Source organism: Hyla sarda, unplaced genomic scaffold (genome assembly GCF_029499605.1).
Source record: "Hyla sarda isolate aHylSar1 unplaced genomic scaffold, aHylSar1.hap1 scaffold_267, whole genome shotgun sequence".
NCBI lineage: Eukaryota > Metazoa > Chordata > Amphibia > Anura > Hylidae > Hyla > Hyla sarda.
In genome coordinates this window covers 224,161-246,935 of record NW_026609364.1, presented here as the reverse complement: position 1 = coordinate 246,935, position 22,775 = coordinate 224,161, and the positions used below count along the sequence as shown (strand labels likewise).

The window sequence follows — 22,775 nt, the reverse complement described above, 5'->3', positions numbered from 1 at the left end:
CTGTGCTCCATTACTACAGGCTGCCATAGAACAGCATTGATCAGTGTTATAGGTGTTCTATTACTACAGCCTGTATTGGGATAGCATTGATCAGTATTATCTGCACTCCATTACTACAGGCTGCCATAGCACAGCACTGATCAGTGTTCTCTGCACTCCATTTCTACAGCCTGCCATAGAACAGCATTGATCAGTGTTATCTGCACTCCATTACTACAGCCTGCCATAGAACACCACTGATCAGTGTTATCTGTGCTCCATTACTACAGCTTGTCATAGAACAGCACTGATCAGTGTTATCTGTGCTCCATTACTACAGCCTGCCATAGAACACCACTGATCAGTGTTATCTGTGCTCCATTACTACAGCTTGTCATAGAACAGCACTGATCAGTGTTATCTGTGCTCCATTGCTACAGCCTGCTATAGAACAGCACTGATCAGTGTTATTGGTGCTCCATTAGTACAGGATTCTGATGCTATCTAGTATTGGAGCGCAGATTGGATGGAATGGAGCATGGTAAGGGACCTCCACCTCTCCTCTCAGCTGAACAGGACCCCGAAATGTTGCCACGATGGTCCCGATCTGCTCTCTGTACCAGCAATGGGTTTTCCCACATTTAGACACCACAATCAATTTGCCCAAGTGACCTGAGGAAAATACAGACTTGGTTCTAGATCCACCAACAGACTTTGTAATGACTGAGAACCAGAAGGACAGATCACCTGGATTCCTATTTCCTTTGCGAAGATGCAGGAGTTCACCAGGTTCACCTTCTTGTCTTCATCTTGGAGAATTCCAATGGCAACAGCCGAGCAGAGGAAGGAGCCATAATTCTTCAGAGCCCCCCCTATTGATAGAAAAAACATGATGTTATATCTGGGCAGATAAAGAACAGGAGGATTATGACACTGATCTGCCCGGCCCAGAATCCAATGGGGGATGGATCCCATGACTACAACACAACTGTTACAGCTGTGTTAATGGATCCGCTGTACCACTGAGGAGGATGGTGAAAGTTGCACCAGGGAGCGGAGTCTAAGGAGCCGCTGGTTTTCACCAAAGCCCGCCGTAAAGCAGGATGGACTTGCTGCGGCAGGCAAATTTTCAGGTCGCTACCCCTGGCGCGACTTGCCCTCAGTGGTGGCTGAGGTGAGGCAAGGCACAGACTCGTAAGAAGAACTCAAGGTCAGGGACTGGCAGGAAGGTCAGGGCAGGCGGCTTGATTCGGTGGGCAGGAATGTAGCAAACAGAACTGGTACACGGTAAAGCAAAACACAATAGGGAACGCTTTCTCAATGGCAAGTAGAATAAAGATCAGGGGTCACAGGGACCCTATAAAGAACACTTTATAGGGTCAGCACCAGGCAATAGCCAATTACCGTTGAGCTGGCCCTTTAAATGTCAGAGAGCCGATGCGTGCGTGCCCTAGGAAGCATATGCCAGCTGTCATGAGAAAGAGAGGAGCCAGGAAAGCAGTGGGGCAAGTATCCTGGGGCCAGCTGAGAAGGCCCACAACCGGACATGCGATCCGTGGCGCTGCCCGTCCCTGACACAGTACAGGGAGACGGGCAAGGGATGCACCCGTGGCCAGCATGTCCGGCTGCGGCGTGAATCGTAACGGTTCCCCCCTCTTAGGTCTCCCCCTCTTTTTAGGCTGCAGAAATAAAGGCACCAGATTCCGGTCCAGAATGTTCTCCTCCTGTTCCCAGGACCTTTCCTCAAGTCCGAAACCCCTTCCAGTCTACCAGGAAGAATAGTTTGTTCCTGTTGGTCTTGGCGGCCAGAATCTCCTTTAATTCAAATACGTCCGGAGCACCGGTCACAGGACTAGGAAAGACATCCCCCTGGGAGAAACGGTTGAGTATTAATGGCTTAAGGAGGGAGACGTGAAAGGAGTTCAGGATACGAAGGGATGGAGGCAAGCAGAGATTATAAGACACCGGGTAAATACGATGCAAGATCTTGAATGGCACTAAAAAAGAGAAGTTTGTAACTGAGGATCTTCAATTGTACACACAGCCAAACCTTGTCCCCAGGAGAGAAAATCGGGGGTGGTCTTCTCTTCTTATCGGCCTGAGTCTTCATGCGGGTAGAGGCGTTAACTAAAGAGTGCAGGGTTTACTGCCAAATAGAAGTTAAGTCCTGAACCTGGTCATCCACGGCAGGTACTCCAGAAGGGGCAGGCAGAGGAAGGGAAGGGCGAGGATGGTGACCGTAAACAATGAAGAATGGAGATGTTCTTATAGCCTCAGAGTACAGGTGATTATAGGAAAACTCTGCCCAAGGTAAGAGGTTGGCCCAATCGTCCTGCCAAGCAGAAACAAAGTGGCGAAGGAAATGTTCTAGAATTTGATTCACCCTTTCTACCTGGCCATTGGTTTGTGGGTGATATGCCAAGGAGAAGTCCAACTTGACCTTTAGACGGGAACAGAGAGCCCGCCAAAATGTGGAGACGAACTGGACCCCTCGGTCTGAGACAATGTGTGATGGTAACCCATGAAGACGAAAGATATGCTGAAAGATTTGTTCTGCCAGCTGAGGAGCAGAGGAAAGTCCAGGTAGTGGTACAAAATGGGACATCTTGGCATCTTGGAGAAGCGATCAGTGATCACCCAAATGACCGCATAGTTAGGGGAGGGCAGCAGATCTGTGATGAAGTCCATGGGAATGTGAGTCCAAGGAGACTCCGGAATGGGCATAGGTTGTAGAAGGCCCCCAGGCTTTAGACAAGGTGTCTTGTCACAGGCAAAGATAGCACAGGAACGAACAAAATCAGTAACATTGTGCTTCAGGATCGGCCCCCAGTAGTGACGGGAGATGAGCTGAATAGACTTCCGAAACCCAGGATGCCCGGCCAGTAAAGGAGAATGACCCCAGTTCAAAACCTTTACTTTAAGGCGGGTAGGCACAAAAGACTTCCCTGGGGGTACTTGCTGAAGGTCGACTGGTGCGGCCGAAATCACTCGTTCAGGAGGCACAATATGCCGAGGGGAGGAATCCAGTCTAACCACATCAGAGGCCCTAGAGAGAGCATCAGCTTTAAGGTTCTTGTTCGCTGGCCAAAAATGAATAAGGAAATAAAATCTGGAAAAGAAAAAGACTATATGGCCTGCCGGGGGTTTAGTCGCTGTGCGGACTGTAAGTACTGGAGATTTTTATGGTCCGTGAAAATATTGACTGAATGGCGAGATCCTTCCAGAAGGTGACGCCATTTTTCGAGGGCGAGCTAAACCCCTTAAGGACTCAGCCCATTATTTTATTTTTACTTTTTTGTTTTTTCCTCCTCGTCTTCAAAAAATCATAACTCTTTAAAATTTTCTTCCCCAGACTGGTATGAGGGCTTGTTTTTTGCGCAACCAGTTGTCTCTAGTAATGCCATTACTCACTTTACCATAAAATGTATGGTGCAACCAAATAAATACTATTTGTGTGGGGAAATTAAAAAGAAAACCACAATTTTGAAAATTTTGGAAGGTTTCGTTTTCACGCCGAACAATTTACGGTAAAAATGACGTGTTCTTTATTCTTTGGGTCAATATAATTAAAATGATACCCATGATAATATACTTTTCTATTACTGTTGTGCTTGAAAAAAAATCGCAAACTGTTTAACCAAATTAGTACGTTTACAATCCCCTATTTTGAAGGCTTATAACATCTACCGTTCACCGTACAATATCATTAACATTTTATTTTAATAGTTCAGATATTTACGGATATTTACGCACGCGGCGATACCAAATATCTACATCAAATTTTTTTTTTTTACACTTTTTGGGGGTGAAATAGGGAAAATTTGCGTTTTTATTGGGGGAGGGAGTTTTTCAATTTTTTTTTACTTTTTTTTTTACTTTTTTTTTTACACTTTAATAGTCCCCATAGGAGACTATTTATAGCAATCATTCGATTGCTAATACTGTTCAGTGTTATGTATAGGACACAGCACTCATCAGTATTATCGGTCATCTTCTTGTATTGTCTGCTCGATCTCAGACCAGAGCAGAAGACCCGTGGAAGGCAGTGGAGGCAGGTGAGGGGACCTCTGTCTGCCATTCTGGATGATCGGATCGCCGCGGCAGCGCTGCGGGCGATCCGATCATCCATTTTTGTGACCGCGATGCTGCAGATGCCGTGATCTGTATTGATCACGGCATCTGATGGGTTAATGGCGTACATCTGACCTGCCGCGCATGACCCGAGCATTGCTCTGATGCTCGCGGTTATGTATAGGACGTAAATGTACGTCCTGGTGCGTTACAAACCAGCTCACCAGGACGTACATTTACGCCCTGCATCGTTAAGGGGTTAATGTCCAAGATTTCTGATCTCCTATGGTATAGTTCCTTTCAGGTGGTGAGAACGTCTTGGAAAAGAAGCAGCAAGACACCGTTTTGCCATTGGTGGACTTCTGGGTCAGAACCGCACCGGCACCTACCGAGGATGTATCTACTTCAAGAAAATATGTTTTTCCCTGATCGGGTCTAGACACAACAGGTGCGGAAGCAAACGCTGATTTCAACTGGGAGAATGCTTCTTCAGCTTCAGGAGGCCAGGATTTGGGATTACCATTCTTCTTGGTAAGCACCCAAACCGGGGCAACCATTGAGGAGAAATGCGGAATGAATTGATGATAGTAATTGGCGAATCCAATGAAGCGCTGGTCGTGGCCAGTTGAGAACAGATGACAGCTTGTCTGGGTCCATCTGGGCCTTGGTTGAAGACAATATAACCAAGAAATGGCAGACTCGTCTTCTTAAAAAGGCATTTCTCAAATTTGTCATACAGTCGATTGCTCCTAAGGCAACGCACTTGGCGCACATGGGTGCGATGGACCTCCAAGTTTGGCGAAAATATCAGGATGTCATCCAAATATACCATGACACAAGTATAAAAGACAAAGCCCATCACAAGTATTAAAGGCCGTCTTCCATTCGTCTTCTTCCCGTATTTTGATCAGATTATAAGCTCCTCGCAGATCCAGCTTCGAGAAAACCTTGGCACCCCGCAGGCAGTCAAAAAATTCCTAAATCAGTGGTAGGGGGTACTGGATCTTGATTGTGATTTTATTGAGCCCCCCTATAATCAATACATGAGTGGAGTGACCCGTCCTTCTCCACAAAGAATAATCCAGCACCGGCAGAGGAGAGGAAGACTTTCGGATGAAACCCTTCTGGAGATTCTCGTTAATATATTCAGCCATGGCTAGCATTTCAGGGGCTGACAAGGGACAGATTCTTCCCTGAGGAGGTGTAGTCCCAGGCCGAAGGTCGATCGGACAGTAACCGGGCCAATGCGGAGGAAGGCTCTCAGCCTGTTTTACGCAGAACACATCTGCAAAGTCCCGGTAAGGAGAATCTATAAATGAAAGAAAACAATGGTACATAGACGACAATGGTCCACACACGACAATGGTCCACACACGACAATGGTCCACACACGACAATGGTCCACACACGGCCATGGTCCACACACGGCCATGGTCCACACACGGCCATGGTCCACACACGGCCATGGTCCACACACGGCAATGGTCCACACACGGCAATGGTCCACACACGGCAATGGTCCACACACGGCAATGGTCCACACACGGCAATGGTCCACACACGGCAATGGTCCACACACGGCAATGGTCCACACACGACCATGGTCCACACACGACCATGGTCCACACACGACCATGGTCCACACACGACCATGGTCCACACACGACCATGGTCCACACACGACCATGGTCCATACACGACAATGGTCCATACACGACAATGGTACATACACAACAATGGTACATACACAACAATGGTACATACACAACAATGGTACATACACAACAATGGTAGGCACATAGGTAACAGAGCTATCCGCTGCCCTCCGGATGAAAGGTAGTACAAGATCAATATGGCTTCAGGATGGACGCCGGCTACACGAGGCGTCGGATAATCTCAAGGAGGACAAGTAAAATCAAAGGGGGTTTATTCCCAAGATGCAACGCGTTTCACTGCAGGTTTGCAGCTTCATCAGGCATAACAAGAAGCAACAACAATTAACCCTGTCAGTATAATGAGGGGGTGGGAAGGGGGTATACAATATATTACATATATCACCACAAAGATCATTACATACATAACATAGAGAAGTAGAAAAGATTATTATATAAGATAAAATGCAGACATTCATAGCTTAACATTCATGCACATATTACCGTATATACTCAAGTATAAGCCGACCCGAGTATAAGCCGAGACCCATAATTTCAACCCAAAATCCCAGGAAAAGTTATTGACTCGAGTATAAGCCTAGGGTGGGAAATACATCATCCCCCCCTGTCATCATCCAGACCCGTCATTAACATCCTCATCATCATCCCCTTATCATCCCACACATCCCCCCTTCATCATCCCCTTATCATCCCGCACATTCCCCCTTCATCATCCCCTTGTCATCATCCCGCACATCCCCCCTTCATCATCCCCTTGTCATCATCCCACACATCCCCCCTTCATCATCCCCTTGTCATCATCCCACACATCCCCCCTTCATCATCCCACCCCCCCCCCTTTATCATCCTCTTGTCATCATCCCCCCCCCCCTTCATCATCCTCTTCTCATCATTCGCCCTCAGTGGTCTTCAACCTGCGGTCCTCCAGAGGTTTCAAAACTACAACTCCCAGCAAGCCCGGGCAGCCATCGGTTGAAGACCACTGCGGCCTTCGACATCATCCAGCCCCCTCTCACCCCCCTTTAGTTCTGTACAGTACTCACCTCCGCTCGCCGCTGGTCCGGTCCTGCAGGACTGTCCGGAGAGGAGGTGGTCCGGTGGGATAGTGGTTCCGGGCTGCTATCTTCACCGGGGAGGCCTCTTCTAAGCGCTTCCGGCCCGGAATAGAGGCGTTGCCTTGACAACGACGCAGAAGTACGTTGGCAATGAACATACCTCTGCGTCGTTGTCAAGGCAACGTGACTATTCTGAGGCCGGGCCCGAAGCGCTTAGAAGAGGCCTCCCCGGTGAAGATAGCAGCCCGGAACCACTATCCCACCGGACCACCTCCTCTCCGGACAGTCCTGCAGCACCGGACCAGCACCGAGCGGAGGTGAGTACTGTACAGAACTAAAAGGGGGAGGGGGGGCTGGATGATGTCGAAGGCCGCAGTGGTCTTCAACCTGCGGGCCTCCAGAGGTTTCAAAACTACAACTCCCAGCAAGCCCAGACAGCCGATGGCTGCCCGGGCTTACTGGGAGTTGTAGTTTTGAAACCTCTGGAGGTCCGCAGGTTGAAGACCACTGCGGGTGGGGGAGTTCACTCGAGTATAAGCCGAGGGGGGTGTTTTCAGCACGAAAAATCGTGCTGAAAAACTCGGCTTATACTCGAGTATATACGGTAAGCATCCGGATATATGTATGAGTGTATACGTTTCTATAAATATCTGTACGGCATCCACACATACAGACAGAAATAAGTGTATAATAACCACCATAAAAAAGAAATAATAATGAAAAAGAATAAGAAAAATATGATAAAGGAAAACTGAGCGGAGATCCAGCGCACCATGAAAATAGTCGGAGCTGGATCTGAGGGAACGCACCGCAAATGATGGCGGAAAAACTAACGGGCGTTCTCAATGTCTCCTTCAGACCATGTGGCACTAAAGTAGATAAATATCCAGAAAGACTCACGGATAATTAGATATTGATAATGGTTGGGAGCGCTATACGGAATTGTCTCCAGAATAATTAGAGGACGGGTCATTTTAATGGATTAATGTGAAATGTCGGGAAATGGCGAGTAATGGAAAACGATTTTTAATACTGGACCGATGTTTGTACATTGGAGAGCGGACTGTTTGAATAGTGCGCCAAATATATTGTAAATGACAGCTACAGGACAATAAGTATATTGCATATTGTGTATCACTATTTAAAAATTGTGTCATGGAAAAAAAATTGTTTGATAAGATTCGAATAAAAAAATAAAAAGAAAACGCAGATCATGCCGCAACATAAACAGCGATTTTTATTTCAGAGGGAACAACCTTTTATTAACGGAATAGTAGATAAACTAATCGTGTTCATCGTTTTCAATCTATTGGGTGGTAACATATTTTGTACATTTTTTGACCTCCTATATGTTATTCCTGGAGTGTTTGGTACTAAAAATCTTTTAAAATCGGATCGCGACGAATAATATGCCAATTGCGCTTGAGGATCATTTTAATCTCTTTGGCTCCACTGTTATAGTTCGTAATAAAATGATATTTGAACCGATCATTAGACTTTATTTTATTTTTATATTTCATTGTGTTTTTACTTTTATCGGATTTTGATGTATGAGCCGCTTCACTACCAAGTTGTTCTATTCCCTTCTTCTCCACAGGATTAACCAAATGTATTTGTTTTTGTTCTTAACTTTTTGATATGCTTGAGTTAAAGGGGTATTCCTGCATGGATATTCCCGCATGGGCTTCTTCCGGCCTCGTTCCAAGGCCAGAAGAAGCGCATGATCTCTGTGCGTGAAACCGCCGGCAGTCGCCTCTGAGCGCCCATGCTAAGTATGTGTGCCAGCCTGACGGGGGACCTGTAAAGCTGGGTTCACACCATGTTTTGTACTTACGGTTCCTGTATATGGCTGGGAGGAGGGGGCGGGGCTTAATCGTGGCTGACCACGTTTTTGCCTGCGGTCGGGAAACCGCATAGGGCCGAAAAAGCAGCCGACCAGAGGCTGCAGTTCCCTCCAGTCGGCTCATAGACATGCATTAAATACGGTTCCCGTATACGGCTGAGTGCGGGCGCCGCGATTAAGCCCCGCCCCCCTCCTCCCAGCCGTATACGGGAAGCGTAATTACAAATCGTAGTGTGAACCCAGCCTAAGAGGAGCCGCTTGTCTTGTACCATTGCGGTGAGTGCAGGAATGCCTTTTTTTTCTTTAAATTTGCTTAATATTTTCCTTGTTCTGTAATGTTATAAATGACTTTTCTCTCCATCGGTGTCAAATTATCAATGTTACTAAATGTAATAAACGAATCATTTATTTTACTGAACTCATTACAACAGTGTCGAATGTATCTAAGAAAAATTACCATAATGGTGGAGAGGATACAATGATGAAAAGGGTTTAACCAGGACCAGATTAAGGCTGCCTGGAAGACCAAGCGCTTCATTATGATGCCCCCCCCCCCCGACAGTCCCCCCACATTAGGTGCAGTATAGTCCCCGCACATTAGGTTGGCAGTATAGTTCCCCCACATTAGGTGCAGTATAGTTCCCCCACATTAGGTGCAGTATAGATCCCCCACATTAGGTGCAGTGTGTCCCCCCACATTAGGTGCAGTATAGTTCCCCCACATTAGGTGCAGTGTGTCCCCCCACATTAGGTGCAGTATAGTTCCCCCACATTAGGTGCAGTGTGTCCCCCCACATTAGGTGCAGTGTGTCCCCCCACATTAGGTGCAGTATAGTTCCCCCACATTAGGTGCAGTGTGTCCCCCCACATTAGGTGCAGTATAGTTCCCCCACATTAGGTGCAGTGTCCCCCCCCACATTAGGTGCAGTATAGTTCCCCCACATTAGGTGCTGTATAGTTCCCCCACATTAGGTGCAGTACAATCCCCGCACATTAGGTGCAGTATAGTTCCCCCACATTAGGTGCAGTATAGTTCCCCACATTAGATGTGCAGTACTTCCCCCACATTAGGTGCAGTATAGGTCCCCCCACATTAGGTGCAGTATAGATCCCCCACATTAGGTGCAGTATAGTTCCCCCACATTAGGGGCAGTATAGTTCCCCCACATTAGGTGCAGTATAGTTCCCCCACATTAGGTGCAGTGCCCCCCCCCCCACATTAGGTGCAGTATAGTTCCCCCACATTAGGTGCAGTATAGTTCCCCCACATTAGGTGCTGTATAGTTCCCCCACATTAGGTGCAGTACAATCCCCGCACATTAGGTGCAGTATAGTTCCCCCACATTAGGTGCAGTATAGTCCCCGCACATTAGGTTGGCAGTATAGTTCCCCCACATTAGGTGCAGTATAGTTCCCCCACATTAGGTGCAGTATAGATCCCCCACATTAGGTGCAGTGTGTCCCCCCACATTAGGTGCAGTATAGTTCCCCCACATTAGGTGCAGTGTGTCCCCCCACATTAGGTGCAGTATAGTTCCCCCACATTAGGTGCAGTGTGTCCCCCCACATTAGGTGCAGTGTGTCCCCCCACATTAGGTGCAGTATAGTTCCCCCACATTAGGTGCAGTGTGTCCCCCCACATTAGGTGCAGTATAGTTCCCCCACATTAGGTGCAGTGTCCCCCCCCACATTAGGTGCAGTATAGTTCCCCCACATTAGGTGCTGTATAGTTCCCCCACATTAGGTGCAGTACAATCCCCGCACATTAGGTGCAGTATAGTTCCCCCACATTAGGTGCAGTATAGTTCCCCACATTAGATGTGCAGTACTTCCCCCACATTAGGTGCAGTATAGGTCCCCCCACATTAGGTGCAGTATAGATCCCCCACATTAGGTGCAGTATAGTTCCCCCACATTAGGGGCAGTATAGTTCCCCCACATTAGGTGCAGTATAGTTCCCCCACATTAGGTGCAGTGCCCCCCCCCCCACATTAGGTGCAGTATAGTTCCCCCACATTAGGTGCAGTATAGTTCCCCCACATTAGGTGCTGTATAGTTCCCCCACATTAGGTGCAGTACAATCCCCGCACATTAGGTGCAGTATAGTTCCCCCACATTAGGTGCAGTATAGTTCCCCACATTAGATGTGCAGTACTTCCCCCACATTAGGTGCAGTATAGTTCCCCCACATTAGGTGCAGTATAGTTCCCACACATTAGGGGCAGTATAGTTCCCCCACATTAGGTGCAGTATAGTTCCCCCACATTAGGTGCAGTATAGTTCCCCCACATTAGGTGCAGTATAGTTCCTCCACATTAGGTGCTGTATAGTTCCCCCACATTAGGTGCAGTACAATTCCCGCACATTATGTGCAGTATAGTTCCCCACATTAGGGGCAGTATAGTTCCCCCCACATTAGGTGCAGTATAGTTCCCCACATTAGATGTGCAGTACTTCCCCCACATTAGGTGCAGTATAGTTCCCCCCACATTAGGTGCAGTATAGATCCCCCACATTAGGTGCAGTATAGTTCCCCCACATTAGGTGCAGTATAGTTCCCCCACATTAGGGGCAGTATAGTTCCCCCACATTAGGGGCAGTATAGTTCCCCCACATTAGGTGCAGTATAGTTCCCCCACATTAGGGGCAGTATAGTTCCCCCACATTAGGTGCAGAATAGTTCCCCCACATTAGGTGCAGTATAGTTCCCCCACATTAGGTGCAGTATAGCTCCCCACATTAGGTGCAGTATAGTTCCCTCACATTAGGTGCAGTATAGTTCTCCCACATTAGGTGCAGTATAGTTCCCCCACATTAGGTGCTGTATAGTTCCCCCACATTAGGTGCAGTACAATTCCCGCACATTAGGTGCAGTATAGTTCCCCCACATTAGGTGCAGTATAGTTCCCCCACATTAGGTGCAGTATAGTTCCCCCACATTAGGTACAGTATAGTTCCCCATATTAGGTGCAGTATAGTTCCCCCACATTAGGTGCAGTATAGTTCTCCACATTAGGTGCAGTATAGTTCTCCCACATTAGGTGCAGTATAGTTCCCCCACATTAGGTGCAGTATAGTTCCCCACATTAGGTGCAGTATAGTTCTCCACATTAGGTGCAGTATAGTTCCCCACATTAGGTGCAGTATAGTTCCCCCACATTAGGTGCAGTATAGTTCCCCCACATTAGGTGCAGTATAGCTCCCCTCATTAGGTGCAGTATAGTTCTCCCACATTAGGTGCAGTATAGTTCCCCCACATTAGGTGCAGTATAGTCCCCCACATTAGGTGCAGTATAGTCCCCCCACATTAGATGCAATATAGTCCCCCACATTAGGTGCAGTATAGTTCCCCACATTAGGTGCAGTATAGTTCCCCACATCCCAAATGTGATGGGGCCCCATGCGGACACGTGGCCTGGAGCAGGCGCTCCATGAGCGCCAATGATGATCCGGCCCTGACCTCTACATGTCTCTATGGAGTTGTAGAATCGAGAGTTAGAGGCCGTGCGATTAGTCTGATTATTTGCAAGTATAGAAAAAATGTCTTGCAAGGATAAGTTTCCTAATATATTGAGTCAAATCCCCAAAAAGTTGTAATTCATTAGGGCAAGTGACAGGGCAAAAAGATCAAGGAATAAGAAGAGATTAAACTATTTTCTTTTTTTTTGTTGTTTCAAATTGAACCGAATTGGGTCTACGTGATTTACCTCCTCTACAACCTCTGGTCGCTCTTTTCTTTTTTTGGATGGTCTGTGAAGAGATGGGACATATTGTGTGATCTGATGATTGGTGCGGAACTGCGTGTGGAGGAGTCGCAGTGTGAACGGGGGAAGGGCGGTAAAAAAGAGGAAGCGACACATGTGGGTGACAAAGGACAAATAGTGAAAGATCCAAAATGTTAGATGACGGTGTTCATGGAGAACCGCAGGGGCAGAGGGTAAAATTAGCGGAGGCAACAACGGAAAAAACATTTTGTTATTCATAGGAAAATTAGATAAATCCGATTCTACAATAGTACAAGAGGAAAGACAAGATATATTATTGCTCACAAGAGGAACAATATCTTCCCCGGTATCAGAAATGATGGTAGTAGGCATAATATATGTATCTCCAGAAAAAATGGAGTGTTAACCCCTTAAGGACCAAGCCCATTTTCACCTTAAGGACTAGGCCCATTTTACTTTTGAGTTTCCGTTTTTCCTCCTCTCCTAAAATCCATAACTCTTATATTTCCATCTACAGACCCATATAAGGGCTTGTTTTTTGCGTGACCAATTGTACTTTGTAATGAAACCTCTCATTTTACCATAAAATTTACGGCGAACACAAAAAAAATTTTTTTAGGGAGTAAATTTTTATGAAAACCACAATTTTGAACATTTTGGTGGGTTTTGTTTTTACCCTATACACTTTATGGTAAAAATGACACGTGTTTTTTATTCTGTGGGTCAATACAATTAAAATGATACCCATGGCGAGATACTTTTATATTTTTGTACCGCTTAAAAAAAAATCTAAAACTTTTTGTACAAAATCAGTCATCTAAAATCGCCCTATTTTGACCACCTATAACTTTTCATTTTTCAGTATATAGGGCGGTATGAGGGCTCATTTTTGTGCCGTCATCTGTACTTTTTATCGATACCACATTTGTTTATATAAAACTTTTACATAATTTTTTATTAATATTTTTTTATAAAATGTGAAAAAATCACCATACGGGATCAGTAACATTATATTTTATATAACATTTTATATTTTATTAGTTCAGACATTGACACACGCGATGATACCAAATATGTTTATAAAAAAAAATTATGGCAGCAGGAGGTCAGATCATGGCCTCTTATCTGCCTGCTACGGAAGCCTGTGAGATCCAGCCGGAGACTGTACTGGGTGCAGCTGATCGGGTCATACTGTGCTGCAGTACAAATGTATTCATAGTATAACCTGTAAAAAGTGTAAAAAATAAAATAAAAAGTTCTTCAATAAAAGTATGAAGTGTAGAAAGTATAAAAAAAATGCCCCTTTCCCAATAAAAGCCGTGTATTATCACCAAAAAAGATCAAAAACACAAATCATATACATAATAGGTATTGTCACATCCGTAATGACGTGTACTATAAAACTATAATGTAAAAAAAAAAATAGCGCAAAATTCGCCAATTTTGGAACAAATAGCTGAATAAAGATCAAAAGGTATAACGTATCACAAAAATGATACCAATGAAAAGTACAGCTCATCCCGCAAAAGGAAAGGAAAACGAACATAGAAAGCGATATAAAATGGTTATCGCCATAATCGTACCGACCCACAGAATAGATATAACATCACTTTTACCGCACAATGTACACCATAAAAAAAATTCCCGAAATTTTCCAGTTTTTCACAATATTTTGGTGTTTTTCATAAAAATGCCTGCATGTATCCACAAAAATGCACCAGTTATATAAAGTACAATATGTCACGAACAAAAGGATATCATAATCGCTCCGCTCAGAAAAAGCGTTCTTAAGTTATTACCATTTAAAGGGACACACGTCAAAGAGTCATTAAGGTAAAAAATAGGTCGGTCCTTAAGGGGTTAAAGAAAGAACAAAAGTCCTACCTAAGCGCTAAAATACATTCTATTCTGCTTTTTAGAATATAGTATTGCGCATTATCCCGGTTGGCTGAAGGGCGTCCCGTATGGGCAATATCTTAGAATACGTAAAAACTCTACCAGACTGATTTTTTTACTCAAGCGATAGATTTAAGGGAACGGTTTGTAGCCAACGTCTACCCGACATCGTTATTAACTAAGTGAGTACCGTATATACTCGAGTATAAGCAGAGCTTTTCAGCACGATTTTTCGTGCCGAAAACACCCCCCTCAGCTTATACTCGAGTGAACTCTCCGCCCTCAGTGGTCTTCAACCTGCCAACCTCCAGAGGTTTCAAAACTACAACTCCCAGCAAGCCCGGGCAACCATCGGCTGATTATGACAGGGTGATGATGATGAGGGTCTGGATGATGACAGGGGGGAGGGGATGATGTTTTTCCCACCCTAGGCTTATACTCGAGTCAATAACTTTTCCTGGGATTTTGTGGTGAAATTAAGGGCCTCGGCTTATATTCGGGTCAGCTTATACTCGAGTATATACGGTAAGTGACTAATGATCGGTTCAAATATAATTTTATTTCGAACTATAACAGTGGAGCCAAAGAGATTAAAATGATCCTCAAGCACAATTGACATATTATTCATCACAATCCGATTTTAAAAGATTTTTAGTACCAAACACTGTAGGAATAACATATATGTTACGATTCGGCTAGCTGGATGTGGATCCTCTCTGTAAACGAGGGATTGGCGTGGACCGTGTCGGTGGACCGGTTCTAGGGTGGGACAGAAGGACTAGGCAGAGGCAAGGTCAGACGTAGCAGAAGGTCGGGGCAGGCGGCAAGGTTCGTAGTCAATGAGGATAGCAGGAGATCTGGAACACAGGCTTTGGACAACACTAAACGCTTTCACTGGCACAAGGCAACAAGATTCGGCAAGGGAGTGCAGGGGAAGTGAGGTAATATGGACACGGAGCAGGTGGAAGCTAATTAGGCTGATTGGGCCAGGCACCAATCATTGGTGCACTGGCCCTTTAAATCTTAGAGAGCTGGCGCGCGCGTGCCCTAGAGAGCGAAGCCGCGCGCGCCAGAACATGACAGCGGGGGAACGGGACGGGTAAGTGACTTGGGATGCGATTCGCGAGTGGGCGCGTCCCGCTATGCGAATCGCATCCCCACCGGCAATGTCAGTGCAGCGCTCCCGGTCAGCGGGTCTGACCGGGGCGCTGCAGAGAGAAAGACACCGCGAGCGCTCCGGGGAGGAGCAGGGACCCGGAGGGCTTGGCGTAACAGTACCCCCCCTTAGGTCTCCCCCTCTTTTTGTCTCCTTGTCCCTTTAACTGAGAAGAGAACATAGGGGGCGTCTCTTGAGTTTAGTTCTGAAAAAAGAAGTCCTGGGTAGCTATACCAGTGGCAGGTAATTCAGAAGGAATGGAAATGGGGAGGGGGGGCAGAGGGTGAAGCTTGTCACGGGGCAGAGTGTCACCAGGACGGGGGCTATGAGGAGGCACTGCACAGTCCTGATAGGCCTTGGGGAGACCAGGCACAGGAGGAGACACTGAGGCCCGACAGACGGGACTGGGAGCAGATGTGAGGCATTTCTTACGGCAAGCAGAACCCCAATTCTTGATCTCCCCGGTGGTCCAGTCAAGGGTGGGAGAATGATGCTGGAGCCATGGCAGACCGAGGAGGACTTCAGAGGTGCAGTTGGGAAGGACGAAAAATTCTATCTTTTCGTGATGGGGTCCAATGCACATTAAGAGGGGTTCTGTGCAGTAACGCACAGTACAGTCCAACTTCACTCTGTTGACCGAAGAAATGTAGAGCGGCTTGACGAGACGGGTCAGCGGGATGCAGAACTTATTCACCAAAGAATCCAGAGTAAAATTTCCAGAAGCACCAGAGTCCAAGCAGGCCACGGCTGAGAAGGAGGAGTTGGCAGAAGGAGAAATCCGCACGGGCACAGGGAGACGTGGAGAAGCAGACTTCGTACCAAGGGACGCCACACCCACGTGAACTGGGTGCGTGCGTTTCCCAGACGTGGAGGGCGAATAGGGCAATCCACCAAGAAGTGTTCGGTACTAGCGCAGTACAGACATAAATTGTTATCCCTACGGCGAGACCTCTCTTCATGGGTCAGGCGAGACCGATCCACTTGCATAGCCTCCTCGGCGGGAGGCACAGGGGTAGATTGCAAAGGATCCTGTGAGAGAGAGGTGCCCAGAGATCAAGGTCTTTTTCCTGGCGGAGCTCCTGGTGTCTCTCAGAAAAACGCATGTCAATGCGGGTGGCCAAATGGATAAGTTCTTGCAGGTTGGCAGGAATCTCTCGTGCGGCCAGCACATCCTTGATGTTACTGGATAGGCCTTTTTTAAGGGTCGCGCAGAGAGCCTCGTTATTCCAAGATAATTCGGAAGCGAGAGTACGAAATTGGATGGCGTACTCGCCTACTGAAGAATTACCCTGGACCAGGTTCAGCAGGGCAGTCTCGGCAGAAGAAGCTCGGGCTGGTTCTTCGAAGACACTACGGACTTCAGCGAAGAAGGACTGGACTGTGGCAGGATCATTGCGGTCCCAGAGCGGTGTGACCCAAGACAAGGCCTTTCCAGACAGAAGACTCACTACGAACGCCACCTTAGACCGTTCTGTAGGAAATTGGTCCGACAACATCTCCATATGTAGGGAACATTGAGACAAGAAGCCACGGCAGAGTCCCCATCAAATTTGTCCGGCAGGGACAAGCGGAGGCTAGGAGCGGCCACTCGCTGCAGAGGAGGTGCAGGAGCTGGCGGAGGAGATGGTTGCTGCTGTAGCAGAGGCAGAAGTTGCTGTAACGTGGCGGTCAGCTGCGACAGCTGCTGTCCTTGTTGGGCAATTTGCTGCGATTGCTGAGCGACCACCGTGATAAGGTCAGCGAGACTTGGCAGCGGCACCTCAGCGGAATCCATGACCGGATCTACTGTTACGATTCGGCAGGCTGGATGTGGATCCTCTGTGTCAACGAGGGATTGGCATGGACCGTGTCGGTGGACCGGTTCTAAGCTGCTACTGGTTTTCACCAGAGCCCGCCGCAAAGCGGGATGGTCTTGCTGCGGCGGTAGCAACCAGGTCGTATCCACCGGCAACGGCTCAACCTCGCTGACTGCTGAGAAGGCGTGGGACAGAAGGACTAGGAAGAGGCAAGGTCAGACGTAGCAGAAGGTCGGGGCAGGCGGCAAGGTTCGTAGTCAAGATGGATAGCAGGAGATCAGGTAACACAGGCTTTGGACAACACTAAACGCTTTCACTGGCACAAGGCAACAAGATCCGGCAAGGAAGTGCAGGGGAAGTGAGGTGATATAGCCAGGGAGCAGGTGGAAGCTAATTAGGCTGATTGGGCCAGGCACCAATCATTGGTGCACTGGCCCTTTAAATCTTAGAGAGCTGGCCCGCGCGCGCCCTAGAGAGCGGAGCCGCGCACGCCAGAACATGACAGCCGGGGACCGGGACAGGTAAGTGACTTGGGATGCGATTCGCGAGCGGGTGCGTCCCGCTATGCGAATCGCATCCCCGCCGGCAAGGTCAGTGCAGAGCTCCCGGTCAGCGGGTCTGACCGGGGGCGCTGCAGAGAGAGGGACGCCGTGAGCGCTCCGGGGAGGAGTAGGGACCCGGAGCGCTCAGAGTAACAATATAGGAGGTCAAAAAATGTACAAAATATGTTACCACCCAATAGATTGAAAACGATGAACACGATTAGTTTATCTACTATTCCGTTAATAAAAGGTTGTTCCCTCTGAAATAAAAATCGCTGTTTATGTTGCGGCATGATCTGCGTTTTCTTTTTATTTTTTTATTCGAATCTTATCAAACAATTTTTTTTCCATGACACAATTTTTAAATAGTGATACACAATATGCAATATACTTATTGTCCTGTAGCTGTCATTTACAATATATTTGGCGCACTATTCAAACAGTCCGCTCTCCAATGTACAAACATCGGTCCAGTATTAAAAATCGTTTTCCATTACTCGCCATTTCCCGACATTTCACATTAATCCATTAAAATGACCCGTCCTCTAATTATTCTGGAGACAATTCCGTATAGCGCTCCCAACCATTATCAATATCTAATTATCCGTGAGTCTTTCTGGATATTTATCTACTTTAGTGCCGCATGGTCTGAAGGAGACATTGAGAACGCCCGTTAGTTTTTCCGCCATCATTTGCGGTGCGTTCCCTCAGATCCAGCTCCGACTATTTTCATGGTGCGCTGGATCTCCGCTCAGTTTTCCTTTATCATATTTTTCTTATTCTTTTTCATTATTATTTCTTTTTTATGGTGGTTATTATACACTTATTTCTGTCTGTATGTGTGGATGCCGTACAGATATTTATAGAAACGTATACACTCATACATATATCCGGATGCTTAATATGTGCATGAATGTTAAGCTATGAATGTCTGCATTTTATCTTATATAATAATCTTTTCTACTTCTCTATGTTATGTATGTAATGATCTTTGTGGTGATATATGTAATATATTGTATACCCCATTCCCACCCCCTCATTATACTGACAGGGTTAATTGTTGTTGCTTCTTGTTATGCCTGATGAAGCTGCAAACCTGCAGTGAAACGCATTGCATCTTGGGAATAAACCCCCTTTGATTTTACTTGTCCTCCTTGAGATTATCCGATGCCTCGTGTAGCCGGCGTCCATCCTGAAGCCATATTGATCCGGTAAGGAGAGGGCAGGCCTGGCAAGGAAGGATGTGATAAGGAAAACTTCGGTTGTGGTGTCACCAGACAGAGATTAAAGCAGTCTTTACCCCAGCGAGAGATTTCACCGGAATGCCAGTCAAGTATTGGGGAATGACGTTGCAGCCAGGAAAGACCTAGAAGAATAGACAAAGTGCAGTGAGGAAGCACGAGGAACTTGATCCTCTCCTCATACAAGGCACCTCCTTGAAGCATCAGTGGTTCAGTGCAAAATCGCACCGCGTAATTCAGGCATTCCCCGTTGATGGATGAAATGTATAAAGGCTTGGGGAGCCGAGTCACCGGGAGACAAAGTTCGTGGATCAGGGAGGCTTTATAAAGTTCCCAGCAGAACCGGAATCCACAAAGGTTGAGACGTGGAACGAAATCCCGGTCAGAGAGGAAAGCAGAACCGGCATAGTCAGTCGGGGAGAGGAGGTTTTCACACCAAGGGATGCCTATCCCACGAACCCTAGGTGCATGTGTATCCCGGGATGTTGAGGCCGTAATGGGCAACTCCTGCAGAAATGCTCCGGGCTGGCACAATATAGACACAAATTTTCTTTGCATCGGCAAGACCATTCCTACTGGGTCAGGTGGGCTCGATTCACCTGCAAAGGTTCTTCGGCTGGTGGCAACATTGGTGGTTGAGGCGGCTGCTGTAACACTGGAGCCAATCGGGGAAGACAACGTGGCTGGTTCGCATTCTTCCTCTTGCCTCTCAGCGAAGCGCACATCGATACTGGTAGCCAACAAAATAAGCTCACTTAGGGCAGATGGAGGGTCCCGTGCAGCCAAAGCATCTTTGACCTTGCTGGAAAGGCCCATTTTAAAGGTGGCACACATGGCCACGTCATCCCAGTCGAGCTCTGAGGCTAGGGTGCGGAACAGGACCATGTTTTCACCAATGGAAGAATCCCCTTGGCAGAGATTCAGAAGTGCGGTTTCAGCCGAGGAGTCCCGTGCAGGTTGTTTGAAGACGCTGCAAAACCCCGAGAGGAAGGCTTGCAAATTAGTTGTCACAGGATCGCTTTTATCCCAAAGTGGAGTAGCCCAGGCTAGGGCCTTCCTGGAAAGAAGACTGACCACGAATGCCACCTTGGAATGCTCAGTTCCTCCTCATGGGGAACTGGGTCACGAAACCCCTGCACAATTTAGGGTCCCCTTCATAATTGGAAGGCAGGGACAGACGAAGCTTAGGACCAATAGACACATGGAAGCTGCAGACACCAGAGGAGCCACAAGGGCAGGTTGTGGCTGTTGACGTTGCGGCTGCTGAGTGGAAAGGAGCTGCTGCATCCTAGCAGATAGCTGATTCAACTGTTTCACCTGTTGCACTAACTGCTGAGACTGTTGAGCCACGACGGTGGTAGAGTAAACAACGTTCGGCAGAGGCACCTCGGGGGGGATCCATGCCCGGATCTTATTATTACAGCTGGGTTAGTGAATCTGCTGTACCACTGAGAAAGATGGTGAAAGCCGCACCAGGGAGCAGAGTCTAAGGAGCCGCTGGTTTTCACCAGAGCTCGCTGCAAAGCGGGATGGACATGCTGCGGCAGACGAACTCCCAGGTCGCTACCCCTGGTGCGACTTGCCCTCAGTGGTGGCTGAGGCAAGGTATAGACTTGTAAGAAGAACTCAAGGTCAGGGACTGGTAGGAAGGTCAGGGCAGGCGGCTTTATTAGGAACGTACCAGACAGAACTGGTACACAGTAAAGCAAAACACAATAGGGAACGTTTTATCAATGACAAGTAGAACGAAGATCAGGGGTCACAGAAAGTGAGAACACTTTATAAGGTCAGCGCCCGGCAACAGCCAATTACTGGTGCGCTGGCCCCTTAAATTTCAGAGAGCAAGTGCGCGTGCGCCCTAGGAAGCGGGGTACGTGAGCGCCAGCTGAGAAAGAGAGAAGCCAGGAACCCGGCGCTGCCCATCCCTGACATGGTACAGGGAGACAGGCATGGGGTGCGCCCATCATAACAACAATGTTTAAAAGGGTACTTCACTGGCCACTCCACTCCACTGGATCATATAGTTCGGCCATCACGACCCCTCCCATAGACTTGCATTGAGGGGATGTGGTCATGATGTCACGAGGGGCATGGTCGATCCCTGCAGTGCGAAAACAGCATTCAGAAAATGTAATTCCGAACGCTGGCCAGTGGAGATCCCCTTTAAGAAAAGACAGAAGATCCAGTGAATCTCCATCACTGTCAGACGCAGAGAAAACAACACATTGGAGGACAGGAAGTCTGGGGTCACGGAGGCCGCTCACCTGTGGTGGTCACTTGGATCTCTCCATTCACTTTTGGCAACAGGCAGCGAAGAAGACGACCCAGAGCTTCACCCAACTTTATCCATGGCTTAGTCTCTGGAGCAAAGGCCTTGGTAAGAGCCGGGGCATTCACCTGAGGAGGACACAGACACCTATCTGAGGAGGACACAGACACCTATCCGAGGAGGACACAGACACCTATCCGAGGAGGGCACAGACACCTATCCGAGGAGGACACAGACACCTATCCGAGGAGGACACAGACACCTATCCGAGGAGGACACAGACACCTATCCGAGGAGGACACAGACACCTATCCGAGGAGGACACAGACACCTATCCGAGGAGGACACAGACACCTATCCGAGGAGGACACAGACACCTATCCGAGGAGGACACAGACACCTATCCGAGGAGGACACAGACACCTATCCGAGGAGGACACAGACACCTATCCGAGGAGGACACAGACACCTATCCGAGGAGGACACAGACACCTATCCGAGGAGGACACAGACACCTATCCGAGGAGGACACAGACACCTATCCGAGGAGGACGCAGACACCTATCCGAGGAGGACGCAGACACCTATCCGAGGAGGACGCAGACACCTATCTGAGGAGGACGCAGACACCTATCTGAGGAGGACGCAGACACCTATCTGAGGAGGACACAGACACCTATCTGAGGAGGACACTATTATAGGGGTCTTCTCCTTCCTATAGAGGTATATACCCTAAGCCCTGTCCATGTGTGAACAGAGGTGTCTGATTACATTCACTATTATTACCAGAGAAGAGAAAAAGCAGAAGGTGATTAACCCATCGCAGACAACGAAACACGACCAGAGCAAAAGCAGAAGATGGTGTCTGTAGAGTTTCTCTTTATTATGTGAATACAGGAAAAGCTTTGTCTCTGTCACAATAGATGTCACAATGTGCAGGTTACTCCAGAGACGTATGAACTCCCTGCCCCATGGACAATACAGTCTGCCGCACGGGACTCCCTACAGTCTGCCGCACGGGACTCCCTACAGTCTGCCGCACGGGACTCCCTACAGTCTGCCGCACGGGACTCCCTACAGTCTGCCCTACCGGACTCCCTACAGTCTGCCCTACGGGACTCCCTACAGTCTGCCGCACGGGACTCCCTACAGTCTGCCGCACGGGACTCCCTACAGTCTGCCGCACGGGACTCCCTACAGTCTGCCGCACGGGACTCCCTACAGTCTGCCGCACGGGACTCCCTACAGTCTGCCGCACGGGACTCCCTACAGTCTGCCGCACGGGACTCCCTACAGTCTGCCGCACGGGACTCCCTACAGTCTGCCGCACGGGACTCCCTACAGTCTGCCGCACGGGACTCCCTACAGTCTGCCGCACGGGACTCCCTACAGTCTGCCGCACGGGACTCCCTACAGTCTGCCGCACGGGACTCCCTACAGTCTGCCGCACGGGACTCCCTACAGTCTGCCGCACGGGACTCCCTACAGTCTGCCGTACGGGACTCCCTACAGTCTGCCGTACGGGACTC

General features: G+C 48.0%; 1 protein-coding gene across 1 annotated transcript in view; it reads right to left on the bottom strand.

The window, feature by feature from the left end:
• The window catches only part of PHGDH (phosphoglycerate dehydrogenase), a 116,839-nt gene that overhangs the window by 5,800 nt on the left and 88,264 nt on the right, over window positions 1–22,775 (bottom strand). Inside the window, 2 exon segments of the mRNA XM_056553274.1 lie at window positions 727–851; window positions 21,242–21,374. Of these exon segments, the coding sequence (XP_056409249.1) occupies window positions 727–851; window positions 21,242–21,374 (258 nt within the window).